This window comes from Pteropus medius, unplaced genomic scaffold, assembly GCF_902729225.1.
Source record: "Pteropus medius unplaced genomic scaffold, Ma_sr-lr_union100, whole genome shotgun sequence".
In the NCBI taxonomy this organism is placed as follows: domain Eukaryota; kingdom Metazoa; phylum Chordata; class Mammalia; order Chiroptera; family Pteropodidae; genus Pteropus; species Pteropus medius.
The window spans coordinates 3,920,855-3,942,356 of NW_024340701.1; the positions used below are offsets into that span (position 1 = coordinate 3,920,855).

General features: G+C 33.6%; 1 protein-coding gene across 10 annotated transcripts in view; it reads right to left on the reverse strand.

Moving 5' to 3' along the window:
• The window catches only part of SPATA6 (spermatogenesis associated 6), a 101,885-nt gene that overhangs the window by 65,315 nt on the left and 15,068 nt on the right, over positions 1-21,502 (reverse strand). For 4 of the 10 annotated variants that reach the window (XM_039885630.1, XM_039885631.1, XM_039885629.1 and 1 more), the window contains 3 exons: positions 20,667-20,715; positions 8,924-8,965; positions 7,760-7,884 (listed from right to left, as the gene is read on the reverse strand). In XM_039885630.1, the coding sequence (XP_039741564.1) occupies positions 7,760-7,884; positions 8,924-8,965; positions 20,667-20,715 (216 nt within the window). Of the gene's footprint in view, positions 1-7,759; positions 7,901-8,923; positions 8,966-20,666; positions 20,716-21,502 lie in introns of those variants that run through there. The other 6 variants (XM_039885627.1, XM_039885628.1, XM_039885626.1 and 3 more) reach the window with 3 other exon arrangements.

Here is a 21,502-nt window from a genome sequence, read left to right on the forward strand (position 1 = left end):
CATGACATGGCATGTAAATAGAGAGAGAGCGAGCAAGAGAGAGAGAGAGAGAGAGAGAAAGCGCGAGAGAGAGAGTGAGAGAGAGCGAGAGAGAGAGAGAGAAGGGAGGAGAAGGAGGGGAAGGAGAGAAAGAAAAATTCTTATATATGGGAGTCTCTCTCTTTCTATGTAAATGTATGTGTGTGTGTGTATATATATATGTTATATATATATGTATTTATATATAGCCTTAGCAATCTAATATCTTCTAATTATACATAAAAGTTAACTCAAATTGAAGGAAGGAAGATAACTACTAATGGTCCATACTCTTATGTTTATATTGCCAATCTAAAATAATAGAGCATTTTAAATTACTTTTAAAAGACCATAATTTAAAATCAATTTTTTTTCATTGCAGGTTACTATACAGTTGAAACACTTTTTGAAAACTTTTATAGTATAGAAGGTGGCTAATGGACATTAAAAACATCCCAAAAAAGAAATATTTCCTAGATCTGCTAGTCCACTTTTATGCTTTCAGCAAGCTGAAGTTGCTATTTCCTAGGATAGAGCATATCATAAACATAGAGCTGCAGGAGAAATTAATCCACCATATTGGCTCATATATCACCCCACTTTCCTTACTCAGACTCCTCTTTTATAAACTTAGTAAAAAATGTCCAAATTATGTCAAGCTAAACAACTTTTGCTTTGTGCTTTTTTGAAACAGCAGAGGCTTCTCTCAGTTTCTTTAAGTGGAGGACATTTTCAGGGATGATATTATTTTGAAATCAGCTAACAAAAGTTGAAGGAAGCTGGACAGAGGATAGAAGAGTCGGCTGTCAAACTGTGGTTTTCGCTTTTAGGTGTTATGCATGTATATTCCACTACATGAACATATAATAACCTGTCCAAACTCCTACTAATGAACATGTCAATTATTTCCACTTTTCACTATAATTAACAATGCTACAAATGAACATTCCTAAGAAGGCTCTTAGTGTATCAGAGAAAATACGTCTCCTAGAAGGTTGTAGGCTATGAGAATCTTTGCCTTTGCTAGATAATTCTGAATTGTGGTTGGTCCGGTTTATGTGGTAAACAGCATAAAAGAGTCCTTTTTTTTGATAGTCAGATTTATTCAATTTTATTATTTTTACACTTTAAAAATGAAATCATATGGTTGTTTTAATTTAGATTTCTATAAATGTTAGTGATATTGAGCACCTTCCAAATGTTTACTGGTCATTCTTTTGAAAGAAAACTAGAGAGAAGAAGAGAGACAGAGAGACAGATAAGAATGGTGAAGGGGGCGTGAGGGAGAAAGAAAGGAGAGAAATGTAAAGAATATAAGGCAAAATAGCACTTGGTAATTTGGGGTGGTAGATGCATGGGTTTTGTTAAATTATTTTCATTTCATTCCAGTATGTTTAAAATAACAGTAAAATTTCAGAAAACCATTATGTTTTTTATTTTTCTTTTTTTTTTAATTTTTTATTTTTTATGGTGACATTGGTTAATGAAATCCAGTAAGTTTCAGCTATAAACTTTAACAGTAAGGCATATATAAGTTTATAGTGTTGCTCACTTCTCATAGTTAGATTTCTTTCTGTCACCACATATTTGACTCCCTTTATCCCCTCTACCTCCCCACTCCCTACAACCACCTACCCTCTGGTAACCACTAGTCCATTGTCCTTGTCCATAAGTCTCTGTTTGTTTGTCCTCTTCATTTGTTGCTTTTAAGTGTCTATCCCACATATAAGTGATATGTGGTTTTCAACTTTTTTCTGTCTGGCTTATTTCGCTTAGCATGATTATCTCGAGGTCAATCCATGTTGTCACAAATGGCAGTATTTCATCTCTTCTTATGGCTGAGTAATCTTCCATTGTATAAATGTACCACAGCTTCTTTAGCCAATCACTATCATAGAACACTTCAGTTGCTGCCATGTCCTAGCCACTGGGAATAATGCTGCTAAGAACATGGGTGTGCAAATATCTTTTCAGATATGAGTTTTCAAGTCTTTGGAGTAAATACTGGGTAGAGGGATTACTGGATCATACGGTAGATCAATTCTTAGTTTTTTGAGGAAACTTCATATTGTTTTCCACAGTGGCTATACCAATTTGTAGTCCCACCAGCAGTGTATGAGGGTTCCTTTTTCTCCGCATCCTCTCCAGCATTTGTTATTACTTGTTCTGTTGATTATAGTTATTCTAACAGGTGTGAGATGGCATCTCATTGTGGTTTTGATTTGCATTTCCCTAATAGCTAGCGATGTTCATCATCTTTTCATATATTTATTGGCCATTTGTATGTCCCGTAGCGAGAAGTCTCTGTTCAGGTCCTCTGCTCATTTTTTGATTAAATTGTTGCTTTTTATGTTGTCATTCGGTTGTATGAGTTCTTTGTATAATTTGGATATTAGGTCCTTATCGGAGGCGTTGCTTCCAAATATATTTTCCCATTTGGACAGTTGTCTCTTTACCTTGTTGATGGTTTCTTTTGCTGAGCAGAAGCTTTTTAGTTTGATGTAGTTCCATTCATTTATTTTTGCTTTTACTTTCCTTGCCTTTGAGGTCAAATTCATAAAATCCTCTTTAAGTCCGAGATCCTTGAATTTTGTTCCTATGTTTTCTTCTATGCATTTTATTATTTCAGGTCTTATATTCAGGTTCTTAATCCATTCTGAGTTAATTTTGGTGTGTGGTGATAGACAACAGTCTAGTTTCATTCTTTTGCAGGTGGCTTTCCAGTTTTCCCAGCACCATTTATTGAAGAGGCTTTCCTTTCTCCACTGTATATTTTTGGCTTTTCTTTCAAAAATTATTTGCCCATATAAATATGGATTTACTTCTGGACTCTCGATTCTGGTCTGTGTGTCTGTTTTGCTGCCAATACCATGCTGTTTTGATTACTGTTGCTTTGTAGTATAATTTGAAGTCAGGCAGAGTGAAGCCTCCAGCTTCCTTCTTTTTCTCAGGATGGCTATGGCAATTCGGGGTCTTTTGTGCTTCCATACAAATCTGATGATTTTTTTTGTTGTATTTCTTTAAAAAATGCCAATGGGATTTTGATGGAGATTGCATTAAATCTGTAATATGGTCATTTTAATTATGTTGATTCTTCCAATCCAAGAACATGGAATATCTTTCTATTTCTTCATATCTTCTTCAATTTCTTTTAATAGGGTCTGGTAGTTTTTATAATATAGGTCCTTCACATATTTCATTAGATTTATTCCTAGGTATTTTATTTTTTTTTGTTGCAATTGCAAAAGGAATTATTTTTTCCACTTCTTTTTCTGACACTTCATTATTAGAGTATGGGAACGCTATGGATTTTTGAACATTGATTTTGTATCCAGAAACTTTACTGTATTTATTGTTTCCAGTAGTGTTCTTGTGGAGTCTTTAGGGTTTTCTATATAGAGGATCATGTCCAAAAATAGTGACAGTTTGACTTCTTCATTTCCTATTTGGATCCCTTTTATATCTTTCTCTTGCCTGATTGCACTTGCTAGGACCTCCAATGCTACATTGAATAACAATGGCGATAGTGGACAGCCTTGCCTTGTTCCTGATCTTAGAGAGAAGGTTTGGTTTTTCACCACTAAGTATAAGGTTGACTGAGGGTTTGTCATATATGGCCTTTATTATGTTACTTTCCTTCTTTACTATTTTTGTTAAGTGTTTTGATCATAAATGGATGCTGTATCTTGTCGAAGGCTTTTCCTGCATCTATTGATATGATCATATGATACTTATTTTTTAATTTGTTTATGTGGTGTATCACATTAATCGATTTGTGTATGTTGAACCATCTATGTGCCTCTGGGATGAAGCCTACTTGATCGTGGTGTAAAATCTTTTTAATATGTTGCTGTATTTGGCTCGCTAGTATCTTATTTAAGATTTTTGCATCTGTGTTCACGAGAGATATTGGTCTGTAGTTTTCTTTTTTTGTGTTATCTTTACCAGGTTTTGGTATCAGGGTAATATTGGCCTCATATAATGAGTTGGGAAGTATTGCCTCCTCTGACTTTTTGGAAGAGTTCGAAGAGAATAGGTATTAAATCTTCTTTGAATGTGTGGTAGAATTCACTGGTGAAGCCATCTGGTCCTGGACTTTTACTTTTTGGTAGGTTTTTGATGATTGTTTCAATTTCCATACTGCTGATTGGTCTATTTAGATTTTCTAGTCTTCTTGATTCAGACTAGGAAGACTGTATTTTTCTAGGTACTGGTCCATTTCTTCTAGATTATTAAATTTGGTGTTATATACTTTTTCATAGTATTCTTGTATGATCTTTTGTATTTCTGCAGTGTCTGTCATAATTTCCCCTCTTTCATTCCTGATTTTGTGTCCTTTCTCTTTTTTCCTTAGTGAGTCTAGCCAGGGATTTGTCAATTTTATTAACCTTCTCAAAGAACCAGTTCTTTGTTGCATTTACTTTTTCTACTGTTTTTTGTTTTATTTTGTTTTGTTTTCAATTTCATTTATTTCCACTCTAATTTGGATTATTTCTGTCCTTCTGCCGACTTTAGGTTTCATTCAGTCTTCCTTTTCTAGTTTTTTTAAAATAAAGCATTAGGTTATTTATTTGGGCTTGTTGTTGTTTTTGGAGATAGGTCTGTAATGATATGAACTTTCCTCTTATGACCACTTTTGCCATGTCCCAAAAGTTTGATATGTTGTACTATCATTATCATTTTATATGTATCTCTTGATCTTTTTATTTCTTCTCTGACCCAGTTATTCTTCAGTAGTATGTTGTTTAATCTCCATGTATTTGTAGTTCTTCCCACTTTCTTTTTATAGTTGATCTCTAGTTTCAAAGCATTATGATCAGAGAATATGGTTGGTATGATTTCAACCCGCTTATATTTGTTGAGGCTATCTCTGCATATTAATATGTGGTCAATCCTTGAGAATATTCCATGTGCACTAGAGAGGAATGTATAAGCTGCTGTTTGGGGATGAAAGGCTCTGTAAATATCAATTATGTTCAGTTGGTCTAAGGATATTATTTCCTTATTGATTTTGTTTGGATGACCTGTCTGCATCCGACATTGGAATATAATAGTGTTTTGTTCTGTTTCTCCATTTAGTTCTGTTAGTAACTGTTTTATATATTTTGGGGGTCCCTTACTGGGAGCATAGATATTAATAACTGTTATGTCTTCTTGGTGCATGATTCCCTTTATCATTATGAAGTGTCCCTCGGTATCTTTCTTCACCTTTTTGAATTTGAGGTCTATTTCATCCGATATTAGTACCACTACTCTTGCTTTTCTCTGAATGTCATTTGCTTGAAATATCATTTTCCACCCCTTCATTTTGAGTCTACATCTGTCTTTGGAGCTGAGATGTGTCTCCTGGAGGCAGCATATGGTTGGGTTTTGTTTTTTGATCCATTCTGCAACTCTGTGTCTTATTATTGGTGAGTTCAGCCCATTTACATTTAGACTGATTACTGAAATATGAGGTCTTCTTATAGCCATTTTATCTTTTGCTTTCTGGTATAACTCAGTATTTCCATTGCTTCCTTGTCCTTGTGCTTCCGTATTCTTTATTTTGGTTGGCTTTTGTGGGTTTTCCCTCTGGTCCTTCTTGTTTTATGTTATATACTTCAGTTTTGAATCTTTGGCTTGTGGTTTCCATTACGAATATGTAAAAGATAGTTATGTATATACAGTCATCCATTTTCTTCTGCTGTACTTTATCTCCATTCCCCTTTGCAAATTCGGATCTTTGAATCTCCACCTTTTCAGTCATTGTTATCTCAATTTGTCCATGTGTATGCTTAACGTTCATTACTATCTTGCAATAGCAAATCTCTTCTTATTGTTTAAGCTTATAATGTCCTGTTCTTAGTAAGGGTTATACTCTTCTACTTCTATTTGCCTGATAGTCACCTTATTCCTAATTATGTTTTTTGTTTTTTTTTTGTCATTTTGTTTTAGGTGAGCTGACCCCCTTCAGTATTTCCTGTAGTGCAGGCCTCATAGTGGAGAATTCCCTCTCAATTTTTGTATGTCTGGAAAGGTCTTTATTTCTTCTTCATATTTAAAGGAGAACTTAGCTGGATACATTATTCTAGGCTGGTAGTTCCTTTCACTTAATAGTTTGAATATTTGATTCCACTCCTTTCTGGCTTGTAAGGTTTGTGCTGAGAAGTCCAACAATAATCTAATGGGTTTTCCTTTATAAGTTACCATCTTCTTTCCCCTGGCTGTCCTGAGAATTCTGTCTTTGTCATTGATTTTTGATAATTTTAATGCAATGTGTCTTGGTGAAGGCCTTTTGGGATTGGGATAATTAGATGTTCTGTTCACTTGAATTCCAAGCTCCAGCTCACTCCTTATATTTGGGAAATTCTCAACTATTTGTCTGAAAATGATTTCTAAACCCTGCTCCTTTTCCTCCACTTCAAGAATGCCCATTATTCTTATGTTTCCTCTCCAGATGGTATCATCAAGTTCTTGTATTTCTCTTTCATTATTTTTCATTCTTTGGTTTCTCTCTTCTTCCTACTGACATTTCTAGATTTCTGTCTTTGATATCACTGATCCTTTTCTCCATTTGATCTACTCTATTCCCCAAGCTTGCTATTTCATTTTTCAACTCTTACAGTATGTTTTTTTATCTCCAGAAGTTCTATTCTGTTCTTTTTGAGGATTTCAATCTCCTTGCTAAAGAAGTCATTCTGCTTATCTAGTTGTTTTTTCAATTCCTGAAATTTTTAATATGATTCATTTTGGATCTCACTGAGTTTTTTCACAAGTACCATCCTGAATTCTCTGTTATTTAAGTCACATATTTCTATGTCTGTAAGCTTATTTTCTGGAGGTTTTTCTCTTTCTTTCTGAGATGCCTTGTCACCTTGGCTGTTCATGGTGTTTAATGGAATATTTCTCTGCCTGGGTATTAATTGAAGTGTATTCTGCTTTTTTCCCAGAAAAAAATATTTATTATAAAAGGTCTCTTTAGTCTGTTGCAAAGAAGGCATTTTTCTTTTGGTTTCCAGTAGGTGGCGTCTAAGCTTCTTGGATCCCTGCTTTGTATAAAGCCTTAATCATGACTTTTTTTCTTCTAGATGTTTAATCGTGTGTGCTACTCTCAGTCTCAGGCCCTGTCAGTTTCAGTAGCATTTGCTCAGATTCCTCTGGGGCTTTGCAGTGTTCAGTCTGAGGCTATGGAGGGAGGAGGCCTCTGGGTTGGGGGGTGGGAGGCTGCAGCTCAGCCTCGGTTTTGCAACCGTTGCTGGTAAAAATTAACTGTTGTTTCTCTGCCGTCCCGCTTCTCTGCTTTCTGCCCTGATGACTGGGCCCTGCCACCAGGCGCGTGGAGCTCACAGCACTCCCAGGCAGCGTTGTTCAGGGAACTCGTGCACCTTCTCCCCTCCTGCTTCTCCCATAGGGATCTCCAGCGGCTGTGAGAGGCAGCTTCTTTATTTCTCCCAGTCCACCACCCAACACCCAGGGTTCTAACCTGTAGTAGCTCTTACGCACTGATCCCATGCTCAGATGTGGTGTGCAGTTTGGGCGTTTTTTGTTGAGTTTTAGATGTTCTGCTTATTGTCGTTTCAAGGGGAGATATCTGGGGACATCTCTCACTTCGCCATGTTTCTTTAGGCCCAGAAAAGCATTATGTTTTAAACCAAATTAAACTTTGAACTAGTTCCTCACTTTTCAGGTATTGAGGGCTATGTGGTATGTTTTAAGAATAATCCTGCATCACGAATTGATTTAGAAAATAGCAAGCACTTACTCGAAGGCCAGAAATCCTCCTCATGGTAACCTGGCGGTTTGAATCATGGTGTCCAGAAATTTGGTTTGGACCCGGGAACATGAAATCTCGTGTATTTTCATCATATGTAGACAGTGTTTCACCCACTACAAGAAAGATATCCTATGATTCAAATTATAACAAAATATTCTATTTAGAAACAAAATCATCAGGTAACAATATATATAATGCCTGATGCCTTACTGAAATATCTGCTAGAGGGTGAAGGGTTTTTTTCTATGAAAAGAAAATTAAAATAAAGTTATGTTAAATAAGTTAACATATTTCCTTATTCAGACATGTAGTGCATATTAATAATTATACCTCCTGCCTTTTGTAAAAGGAGGAATATTTATCTAAATTTAGTGAATATCTAAGAGTTCCTAAAAAAAAAAGTCCTTGTAAACACAGCAAGTTGATATAACATTTACACATCTGAAAGTTAATTACCATTTCTACATTTTTCTATTTTCCATCCTTTTCTACTTGCCATTATAAGGTATTAGGTTCCATATTGAAAAAAAATGTAGACATTCTCTGGAATTTGTGGTTATCTGAATTAGATACATATTTAATATTCGAAATTTTTCAAATTACGTTTTCAATAAAATATAACTCTATTTTTCATGCAAAATATGTATTTGATTAAGACAGGTTTCTTCTATAATCATAGATATCAATAACTGAAATGAAACTATCCTTCATATTTTAACTCAAGCCATCTTAGAGATTTGTAATGTTTACTAAATGGGTAAGATTTTATTCCTGTCCATTCCCTATAACAGTCCACACATAAAAACAAAGATAATTGACTACTTTATCAAGAAAAGTTTTATAAAAATCACAAAAACTAAAAAATCAATTTTAATGAATGTCACAAAATATGCTGAAATGATATTGGATTATTTTTTTCACTTTCAATTATTACTATTTACTCATTTTTTAGAATAGTGTTTTCAAATGCCACATGTAAATCTTTCTGTACATATTATTTTGGTCTACTGATATTTTACACACCCTGGACCAATACTAGAAACTCAACATTGTTCTTAATTTGGGAAAAAGGGGAAAAGATGAGATATTCAAAAAGCATTTCATTGAAATGGGTTCACATGTCAATTTCTTTATCAAAATATAATACAGTACCTGGTGGAACTAGTTGAATCAACTCAAACAATGCTGTATCATCTGAAAGTTTAAAGAAAAATTTCCTTAAATAAATTAATAACACACAAAAGTAACTTTATCAGAGAAGCATCTAAAAGTCAAAGTAATTGCTAGATAGACTACATATATATTTATTAGTATATTGTGTGTGTATATATATACATATATGATACATCTCTTATGGCTTTACTAATCTATATTAGAAATTAACCCTTCAATCTCACTGGGGTTTTCTTTCTGATTTTTTTAAAGACTTTATTTTTTTAAGTACTCTTTTTAGGTTTACAACACAACTGAGAGGGAGATACAGAGATTTCCCATACATCCCCTGTCCCCACACATGCATAGCCATTATCAACATCGCTCACAGGAGTGGTACCAAGATAGAGCCACTATGGAAAGCAGTATGAAGGTTCCTCAAAAAATTAAAAATAGAAATACTATAATGATCCAGCAATTCTGCTTCTGGGAATATATTCCAAGGGAATGAAAGCACTAACTTGAAATGATATCTGCTCCCCCATGTTCACAACAGCATAATTCGCAGTATCGAGATATGAAAATAGTCTAAGTGTGTCCATCAATGGATGAATGGATAAAAAAGCTGCAAGATACACAGAGACACACATACACATACAAACACGCAATGGAATGTTGTTCAATCATTAAAAAAAAAAATGAGGAAATCTTACCATTTGCAACAACATGGATGGAACTTGAAGGCATTATAGTAAATGAAATATTTCAGACAGAGAAAGACGAATACTGTACAATCTCACTTATACGTGAAATCTACATCTATTACCAAGAAATTAATGATCTCCTTTTGCCTCATGCCATCTGATTTTGACAACTGTTCATCCTCTTTCTCACTATAATCTCTTAATCTCAAAGTCTCTACAACTTTTTCACTGAAGATAAAACAGGTCTACTTTCCTCTTAAACCTAAGACTTGCCGTAATTCTGAACAATGTCAACCTGCATGTGAATGCCTCATCCAACACTTCTCTGATCTCAAATCCAGTACACTTATGCAAGGATCTGATTATTTATTTACATGCCTGATTCTTCTTTTATTAAAATGGACACTTCTTTGAACAAAGAGGCTTCATTTCATTCATTTTGGAATCCCCTGTATTCTCTCATAGTGACTGAGATTGCAGGCAATCAAAAAGTTTTTAAAAAATTTCTTAGTTCTTATTATAGGTCAGTGGATAAGCAACTTTTGCTTGAGAAGGCTTTTCTATCACCCCTCGAATCACACAACACTTTCCATGAATACATCATACTGTTTCTCATCATATTACCAATAAATGGAAAAACAGAAAAGGACTAATGTTAGATAGCACTGAAAAAATAGGCTTTTAAAACACTTGATCTACTGCATATACAATAATTATAATACTTGATCACAAAGAAAAGCCCTTTTAGAAAATATCTAAACATAAAGTGAAGTTTCATTTGAAATCAAATCAAATAATCTTAAGATATGCTCAGTGTCATAACTTTCTATACATACTCACGCTATATTTTCCCTGAGGTCACTTATTCTGCAACCTCAAATATTCAAAAAACATGATTACAAATTAAAAAATACATTAAAAAAGGACATAGGTAGTCAAAACTATATTACTTACTACCATTTAAAGAATATTTTCTGTATGTTGGGACTGAGCTCCTATAAGCTTTACGTAAATCCTCAAAACAACCCTAACAAGCTATTATCTCCATTTTACTGATAAAAAAAACAGAGACTAAAGGTTAAGGTTACCAAAGATAGTAAGTTTCCTGAGATGAGATTTGAGCTCAGTTACAACTGTCTTCCAAGCTGGCACTGTTTTCATTAACAACTCTACTGGAACTAGAAAGCAGCAATTTACAAAATAAATGTGAGGTGAGGAAGTTGTATTTTGAATGAGTAGTAGAATAAAGAGATAGGACAGTAACTAGATGGAGGGCAAGGATAAAGATAGAAAATATTTCTTTTTAAGATGAGAATTTATAGGATGTTTATAAAGGGTGAGGGTTAGCAACAAGAGAGTGAAGATATACAAGGAAAAAAATAAAATATAATGACCAAGATATTAGAAATGGCATGAGGAGATGGATGAAGGGGATAAATAGAGAGAATAACCTTGAGCAGAACAGAAAAACCTGTAAGACCAGGAGAAAGAAGATTAGAGTGGGTAATGATGTAGGTGACCCCAAGGACAAGGGTGTAGTAAACTGAAGCAGATCAATGCCATGGACTCGATTTTGGTCAGTGAAGTAGGAAGTAGGGTCATTTGTTCATCTTAAGAATGCTAGAGTTTAAACAAAAGGCATATATGATAAATGAATATGCTTAGAATATCTACATGAGAAATTAGAGAGAAAGCTCTCCAAGAAGTAAAAAGACTGAAAGGTAGCACTGAGAAGCAACTTGTGTTGGCACAAACCTAAAGTTCATAAGAGTTTATCAGCAACACCAAATTAATGCTTTCAAAAGAGGTATTTGCATTATAGATCAAATCTATAATTTACTACATTGAAATTAATAAAGTAATATAAGATGTTGAAGAATTACATAAATCAAATTTAGAAAAACATTAAAATGAGATATAACTCAGAAAGAAGTAGAAATAGAGGAAGTAATTTCAAAAATGAATATTAAACTAAAACAAAAGCAAACAGACACAACAGATAATGCCTTAAAACAAACTGAACATAAAAGTTTTTTTTTAATCAAAAGGAAACAAAAAAAGATTTCAAAATTTGAGAGAAAATAACAAATACTAACCAAGCAAAAAAGATCAACAAACTATAACAGAGTCTAATCAAGAAAACTATGACAAAAGACAAAAATAAATACTAAATAGTATATTTCAGGAAACTTTGCAGAAATAAAACAAGATTAGAAACTATAAATGAAAGAGAATAAATACATTGTACCTAAGAATACCAAGCCATAAAAAAAACAACTTCAGGACACATTCTAGTAAAATTACTAGACTTAAAAAATATTTTAGGCATCTAAGCAAAAAAAAAACAAAAACAAAAATGATTTATAAGTGAAAGGGCACTAAACTTTGAGAAAATGATTTAAATATCTGAGGGAGAACTAGGGTTAAGTTAAGCAAAAGCTAAAAAACTAAAATAAACTATAAAACCAAGCAAAGGAGAGCAAATTATTAATTCGAGTGAAAACAAAATTCATGCAGGAAAAATAACCACAGTATATATGCCACACGGTTCAACTATAAATACTTTAAACACATAATCATGAAAATATAAACCAAAATTGGGATAATTGTATTAAGGAGAGAAAGACAGAAAATAGGCATGTATGTGTTTTGAGGGTAAGCAGAGAATATACAAAAATATTTAAATCCTCATTTTCCATAAGAGAAAGTACAGATAATATCTAAAATTGAAAAATCAGAATGTTTCGAATGCAATATAAACATGCTAGAGATATAGAGGTGAGTACAAAGAAAAACAATTTTTAAAAACTGAAAAGTAGTCCTTAGGGAGTGGGAAATGATGAGAGAGATGTTACCGGGCTACTATTTTTTTTGTAAAAAGCTTTGCAGACTATATATAACTCTGATATAAAGAAAAACAGCATAATTTTGTAACCAATTAAAAATAATATTTTGATATAAGTAAAAAGCAAATTAAAAGGTAATACATTAGCATTTACATATATGTACATATTTATATAGATAAGTACATATGCATGTATATGTGTATATGTAGTCATGTATATATGTAGTCTGAAAGTCCTACAGAATAGTAAAATTAAAGCAAAAAATCAGTTCGTAACAAAAAATGAAAGGCTTTAAAATAAAGCCAAGGAAGGAAACAGGGATCTAAGTAAAATGAAAATGCCCCACTCTAGCCAGAATCATTCTGGAAGGGGCCAAACACACAAGCAGAACATAGTCAATAGAGCATTAAGCAAAATACTACATGAGGACTTAGTATTGCCAGGTACTATTGCTGTAAACAATTTACATAAAAAAAAGAAAGAAAGAAAAATGCAGCTGTTAACAAAATGTATTTCCAATATCTTTACTAAAGGTATCAGTGATCTCAGAAGTGGCAATGGTCTCAGGAGTGTAAAGTTTAAAAAGTTTAAACAGAAAACAAAGTTAAGATTTCTGTCAAATACTCTATACCTTCTAAATCTACCATCGACAAAATGAGTAACTGCCACACAGAGTAAAGTAATGAAATAAACAATAAAATAAACAACTCACATTGTCACTAAAACTCCTCAACTGTAAAGAAAAGGTCTGAAAAATAATTGCTTGGGTTTGTTTAGTTCATATTTTATTGTAAGAACACAGATTTTCTAAGAAAAATTATTTCCTAGTTTCTATAAACAACTTTCTACTCCTTTATATTTAAAAATCTTATTTTGGCAAAAATACTTCAGGTAAATTGTTAAAGGAAAAGCCTTATAGAGAACTAATGCTGCTGGAAACCAAAAACTAAGTTAATGTAAATTACATCTACTAGAATATGTAGTATAATTAACCTCATCTTATAGTTACCCTTCATCTTATACCTACTTATAATTTTCCTCTTTCCTCTGTAAAAGTTTTCATTTTCACATGTACTTTTAGTGTGAGTTACAAAGTAAATGCAGTGCAATGCTCCAGAAATCCGAGTCACAAATAGCAAATCAAAAGCTATAGTAAATACCTTGAGAGAGAGCCAGAATGCTATTAAACCTCTGTACCAGCAAGAACAATTGCTATCAAAATTTCCTCTAGATGCCTATTTATCTGCCTTAAATACAAAGGCGAATTGGTTGGAATGAATTTGCCATTGTAGATTTAAAATACACATCCTGAGTCCTATAAGCTCTCCTGAGGATCCAGGCAAGGATATTTTCATGTACAGACTTTGAGGATTTATTCTCAGCCTTCAAATCTTTACCTGAAAGCATTTTAAACACCTCAAACACCAGGTAAGCACTAATTCCCAGAAGCTGAAAAACAGGGGCTCTAATGAAATTGCTTTTTTTTCCCTATAGGCAAGAGAAAGCAATAGGGACACCTAGTAATCTACTGCAATATAAATAAAGATCATATCTTCTCTTTATCTGAATGTCGAAGGGAATGAAGCCACAGCAGTTATTATAAATTTTCGAATGCAAAATGTTGCCTAATAAAAGCATTATAATATTACAAATAGGTATCTCTCAATAGGATAGTTCCAACATTCACAAAAATAATGAGAGGCAATTATTATTATATTTTATGATATTTTATTTAGCTCCCTGGATAGCAAATTCCTAGTATGTATCATGTATTGTCATATGTACTAGAGATACAGGGAACAAAACAGGAAGAGTCTCTGCTCTAATAAAACTGTTTCTAATGAGAGAAAATAAAAAATAAATAATATATCAGCACTAGGGAGAAAAACAGGAGGACCATTCATCACTATCTGCCCTGAGCAGTACCCTTTGACACCTGTTGTCTTGGTTGAAATATTAAAAGCATACTCTTTTAATCTGAAACTATCCTGGTGTAGAAGATATAATAACTCTAAAGATAATGGGATAGAGACTGAGATATTGACCAAAAGGTGATGCTATTTTAGACAACACTGGTGAGAAAAGGCTTCTTATTAGGATGATAAATTTGAGCAGTGACTGAAAAGAAGTGAGGGAGCAAAGCACTGTGTTTATCTGTATGAACAACTTTTCAGCAGATATTTGTGGCAGTGCGTGTTTGTACATGTGTGAGAAAGAGAGAGAGGACTGAGAGCTTGTCTGTGTGTGTGTGTGTGTGTGTGTGTGTGTGTGTGTAAAAAAGAACCTGCAAACCTTCATTGAGAAAGGATGAAAATGCAATTTCAACAAAGATGCAGAAAAATTTTCATTATCTTTCTTGCCTAAAAATGGTTCCCAGGATATATAGCTTTAGCCATAACTAATTTTATTCTGGTAAATATCAGGATTAAAACTATCTCCCTAAAGAGAATGCCTTCACTATGAATGTAAAATTTCCCTATTATGGCTTATAATATCATTGGCACTTAATATCATTTTATACATCATAAATGTATACTTCCTCAGAGTCTTAGGTGATTCTGGGCTTTTGGAGTTTCCTTAGAGGTGTGAAATGGAACTGGGAAGTTCTCCAAATATTAACAACAGTAACAGTAGCAACACACCACCAATTATAATAAACAATTTTAAGTGTTTACTGTGTGTCAAGGACTGCTCTAAGCACTTTCCCTAAGGTTACTCAAGGATCTGACCCTTTATCAGACCGTCTAGTTAAGGAAGTCCTAGAATCTCCTTGAGAGTTTGTACCATGCTCAATATGCTTTTAGATGACAATTATTAATAATGAATTGTTTTAGATTTTAGACAGGCAGACAAGCACACATTAGTTTTGTATGTTACACAACGTAAAATGATATATGTGACAATTCCTGTAGTAGAATAGGTGGGTGGAGATTCTGGAAAAATCCACATTGATTCAATGTTTCCTTCCTTGAAATGCTTCTCTTTGCTTCCATTGACATAAAGCCTGCTTTAGTACTTTAGGGTCCATTTTATATTCTACTTAAAGGGGCTATTTCTCCTATTTCTACTATCGCGCTATACGTGAAGGTTCAGCACTATGTTGGCTCACTGTAGGGACACCTATGAGCCATCTCCACAGCATCCAATCCCCCTCCTTTCCCCTTCCATGAGAGACCGGCGTAGCTCTTACAGAGCTGACATATGCACCATCGGAAACAAAGGTAGAACACGTGCAAGCTAAGCCAACAGCATACTACATTCTTCATCCTACTGTGATTAGAACAAATCTCAAGATCTGATGAAAATTATGGAACACGGACTCCTTATTCTTAAGAACATGGTAGGAAGATGTGAGGACTGAAACTGCTGTAATTTCACTACCACAAACTTTACTACCATGAATGAGGTTTTTATCAGTTTGGGCCTAATTAGGAGAGAGAAACCACACAAGGAAAGTTTAATATAAAGAACTATTAACCACAATTGGGGTTAAAGTAATGGAGGATTACCTAGGAAGCTGGAAAGAGAACTTAAAAATATATAAGACTAGCACTTAGAAGAAATGGCCATTAGTCCTGGGGCTCGGACAGAGAACCCAAGGAAGACCTCTCCCCAAGCTATCCTCCCCAGGGCTGAGATCCAAAATTTGTTAGTGAGATTATAGCCTTGGCTCACTGAAAGAGAGAAAAGTTTCTCTAGTGCCATGCCAGTAAAACTTATGGAAATCTGACTCTGGAACTTGTCAGGAATCACCCCACACCTCTGGGGTGCCAGGGAGGCCTTCAACCAGAGGCTCCTCACTACAAAACCACTGAAAGGAGGATGGCTAAGGGGAGCTGCTGTTGGACACCATGTATGATGATACCTGGGTTCCAGAGAGGCTGCATAGGCTACAGAAGTCTGGTCCTGGAAAAAAACCTGGCATAATGCAGGCGCCTGCCAAGCAAACACATCCACACCTGGAAGCAAAACTCTTTCCTTCTACAATGTTAATCAAGGGCCTTCTACTACACAAAGCTTCAGGGCCAAATGGAAAGAAAAAAATATTTGAAATTTCAATATTCAACAGAACATTCAAATGCCCCTTTCTCAGTAATTGATAAAATAACCAGATCTCCTCTAGCCCTAAGAAATAAAATCTGCAAAAATACAGAAGACTTGAACATTAGCAACTTCACTGAGTGACAGAAAAAGATTGATATAGAATAATTCAACCAAAAATAACAAAATACTCACTCTTTTCAAATATACTTGGAATATTTTCATGCATAGACCTTAGGATAGGCCATAAATAAATCTCAATAAATTCAAAAGAATTGAAATTCTACAAATTATGTTCTCTCACCTTAACAAAATTAGAAATCAACATTAGAAAGAAATATAGGAAATCTCAGAATATTTTAAAATACAATATATTTCAAAGGAACCCAAAGATCAGAGAAGAAACATCACACAAAGAATTAGACAATATGTTTAAATTAATGAATACAAAAAATACGTCAAAATTTAAGAAATACAGCAAAACAGGGTGAAGAAAGAAATTTACAGCTTCAAATGCTTACAATGGAAAAGCAAAAATATCTAAAATCAATCTAAGTTTCCACCTCAAGAAGCTAGAAAATGAAGAACAAATCATGCACCATGTAGGTAGAAGAAAGGAATAATAATTAAAATGAAAATCAATGAGACAGAAAAGAGGAAAATAAAATAAATCGCTGAAATAAAAAATTGATTATTTTAGAAAATATCAACAAAATCTTTAGAAAATATCAAACATCCAATAAAAAATGAGAGAAAACACAAATTACCACAAGAATGAAAGAAGAGACATCACTATTAACCCTACAAAAATCAAAAGGATCATAAAGAGAAAAGTATGAACAACTTTAAGCTAGCACTACACACCTGCCAAAATGGCTATATTCTAAAACATGGAGAATATCAAATCTTGGGGATGACGTGGAAAAACTGAAACCTTCATACACTACTGATGGGAATGAAAATGGTACAATAACTTTGGAAAACAGGTTGACAGTTTCTTAAAAAGTAAAACATATATTTAGCATGTAACCCAGCGTATAGCCATATATTCATAGCTACATTGTTCTTAACAGCCCCAAACTAGAAACAATCCTAACGTCCATCCAAATAGTCATAAAATAGAAATAATGTTAAATCTAAAGATAAATTTTGGGCAAATTGCCTTCAAAATCTTTGATCTATGAACATGATGTGTTGTTGCATTTTAAAAAATTTCTTTAATTTCTCTCAACAACATTTTGTAGTTTTGGGAAGGGAAAAAAGTTCCATACAATAAAATAATATTATTCATGAATAAAAAGGAAGGAACTACTAATACACAGAATGACATGCATAAACCTCAAAAACATTTTAAGTGAAAGAAGCCAGACATTACATATTATATTAACCTACGTATGTGAAATTTCTAGAAAAGGCAAATATATACAGAACATAATCAGTGGTTGCTAAGGACTGAAAGTGAGCATAGGAAATGACTGTAAACAAGCATCAGGGAACTTCTGGAGTGATGGAAATATTCTAAATTGGATTGTGGATGGTTCATCACTGTTTAAATTTTCTAAAATCATTTGACTATAGTTATAATGGGTGAATTTAATGAGATGGAAACTACACCTCACTAAGGCTGTGAAAGTAAGGAAAGGAGAAGAAATAACCCATTTCTATAAGGACTATATTTCAGAGTAACCAACTTGCTGATAAGGAAAAAATTTTAATAGAAGAATTCCAGCTAATAAAAAATGACATATTAGAAAATGTCATACTTAAAAAAATGACAATATTATTTTTAAAAGTCCCATTTTATAACCCCTAATAAAAGATGTATCTTAACAACGCTAAAGCTATTAAAATAAAAGGCTGATGAGGAACCTTATAACGGAGGAATCAGATTGATGCTGCCTGGAGCCAAATGTCACTAAATTTAAGATAGTCAGACATTATATGCCACTTGATGTGATGCAATAAAATACGTAACACCAACTATGAAAGATTCTTGCCCAAAAGTAAAATAATTCTGAATCTACTCAAACTCCTAAGTCTAATTATCAATTTATATAATAAAAGTGATAAACAAAACAACCAGAACTTTAAGAAAGCAATTAACCAAATCTAAACTGTAGGGCATTCTAAAGGACCTGGTTTTTCTAACAAATTCAGCATTAAAAACAAGTGAGAGATACTATTACAGAAAAAAAAAAAAAAAAAAAGAAAAGAAAGAAACTTATGAGCTAAACAGTCATATATAATGTATTGAACCACCCCCTGACTAGATCCTGATTTTAGCAAACCAAGTACAAAAAGACATTTTGGTGACAACTGGGGAAATCTGCAGAGTGACAACACATTTGATGTTATTAAAGAATTAAGGAATTGGTATTAATTTTGTTAGGTGTGACACCAGCATGGTAGATATATATTTTTTAAAGTATCAGTCAGAAGTCATGTCAGAGTATCTGCAATGAAATAATGTAGATATAGAATTTGCTTTTAAATATTCCAACAAATATTTTAGTGGCAGGGTGAACATGTAATTAGACTGGCAGTATGTTAAGTATTGTTGAAGCTGGGTGATAGGTATATGAGATATTAACTTTTTTTCCTCTCCATTTTTAGTGTTTTTAGATGTTCATAATAATAAGGTTAAGGGACAGTGCAAGATTGCAAAACTGAGAGGAAAAAAAAAAGTAGAAAAAATGGGGCCCAAAGCACACAAGAGAGATCAGAGATAAAGAGTGATGTGGAAGTCATCAGAAGATAGTAATATATGAAGTCAAGTCTTTGAAGAGAATATAAAGAAAGAGTAGAAACTATGTAAAAAGAGATCAGAGAAGGGAAGCCTGCGGACTACTAATATTTAAAGACGGGCAGAAAAAGATGAATTTAAGAAAGATACCAAAATATGAAATGTCAGTGAGTGGGGAAGAGACCTAAGAGGAAAACTGAATCAGAGAAATCAAGGCAAGAAAGTTTCTAAAAAATGATAACCACTAAGTACTCTTTTTATAGCCCCCAAATTTCAAAACAAACAGAAAAAGACAATGTGTTTAACATAAGAATTTCCAAACAATAAAAGAATTATCTTCATATCATCTAAGATATACAATTTCCTAGATATTAAGATGTTCAGGAAATAGTAAAAGTCATATATCCACTGGCACCAAATTGCCAACTAGTGAGTCTACCATAGTGAAATTTAGAATACCAAGTGACAGAACAGCTATAAAAAGTGAGATATTGACACCGGCCATAAAGAGTACTCTGGAGAAGAGTCACTAAACCATAAATTCCCAGAATGTAAGACAATGAGCCAGCTCTATTCCTCCCTATATGCCCAGATTCTAGCATGGTGCCAGGTTCCATGTTTCTACATTGTTAGAGTCCCAATGGGATGTGGAAAGGGGAAGGTTTGGAAGAGATGGATGGCAACGATGATGCCCAATATCTCTGACCTTCTGATCCAGTTACATATTAGACCAATCTGGTGATCCCAGGTCCCTTTCTAACTATAAGGATAAATAACAGAGCTTTTCATTTCATACCTAAAGCTCAAATAACTTATTCCCAGGTATATACCTTGACACTGTTGCTCTCACAAATAGCTGCACCTTCTAATAGTTGATTCCTAGTACTTTAAAGAATTTACTTTTATCAAGTCTTAAAAAAGCCTCTTTCAAATAATTTATTAACATTAAATGTAATACAAAGTGAAAAGCATATATATATATATATATATATATATATATATATATATATACACACACACACACACACACACATATATATAGCTACCATTATGACAATCTTCTATTATTTACTCTCTTGATTTACAATATACCGAGGATATCTTTGTCTACAAAGCCTCACTTAATATGAATCTCTGTCCTTATATCATAAACTCTATATTATCTAAATCAATAAAAAGTTAAAATAAGTCTTTTTGTTTTCCACAGACCAAACACAGAAGAAAAAATTCCAAGTACATGTATTTTTTTATTATTTGCAGCTATATTCTGAAATTCCAAGAAGTATAAAAAAAGTGCTCAAGATTTTTTAAAATTCTTATTAAACTCTTTTTAACTTTTATCTAACCCAGGATTAAAAAGGGTAATTCTAAACTGTCTTAGTATCAGGAACTAAAATTTAAAAACTCACATTCAAGCTGAGCAACCACATCTCCAGGGTCTACTGCTTCAGGGAACACCTACAGTGGGAGAACGGAGGGGAAGCAGGATGGAGAAGAGGAAGTGAACGGAACATAAATATAAAATAGTCTGTTTTTTCTCTCTCATTCCCAAAATATTCCTTTCCCAACCAAAGAAACTTGACACTACTGAGAACTGCTACTTCTCCTCTGCTTCCCATGATCGCTGTGGAAGATTTCACAAACAAACAAACATTAGGGTTGGCTGTGTGTCCCACTCCAATTTCATCTGCTATCTTTCTTCCCTTTGTTTTGTTACCATGGTCATACTGGCCTTCTTGGTGTTTCTCCAGCTCATCAAGGTTATTCCCAACAAGAAGCCTTTATATTTGCTATTCCTCTGTCTAGAGTGCTTTACCCCTAGACTTTCAAATGACTGATATTGTCTTATAATTCAGGCTTGGCTTAAATGTTACTGCCTTCTCCGACCACTCTTTAAAATAGAAAATCCCCTTAATCTCTCAGTCCCTCTTTGTCTCCTTACCTTCCCCTGTATTCTCTTCATGGCACTTATTACTATCCAAAATTATATTATTTGTGTATTTACTTAATTATTGTCTGTTTGTTCTTTTACAATGAAAGTTCCAAGAAGGAAAGATATTTGTCTACTCAGTGTCCAGAGCGGTGCATGGAACAGAGCAGGTACTGGGTAATTATTTGTGGAGAAAAGGAAGAAGGGAGCGGGGAAAGAAAAGAGGAGAGAGGGAGGGAGAGAGGCAGGGAAATAGAAAAGAAATGAAAGAAATTTAAAAATCAAGAAATACAATTGGTAATAAACAAAAGCAAC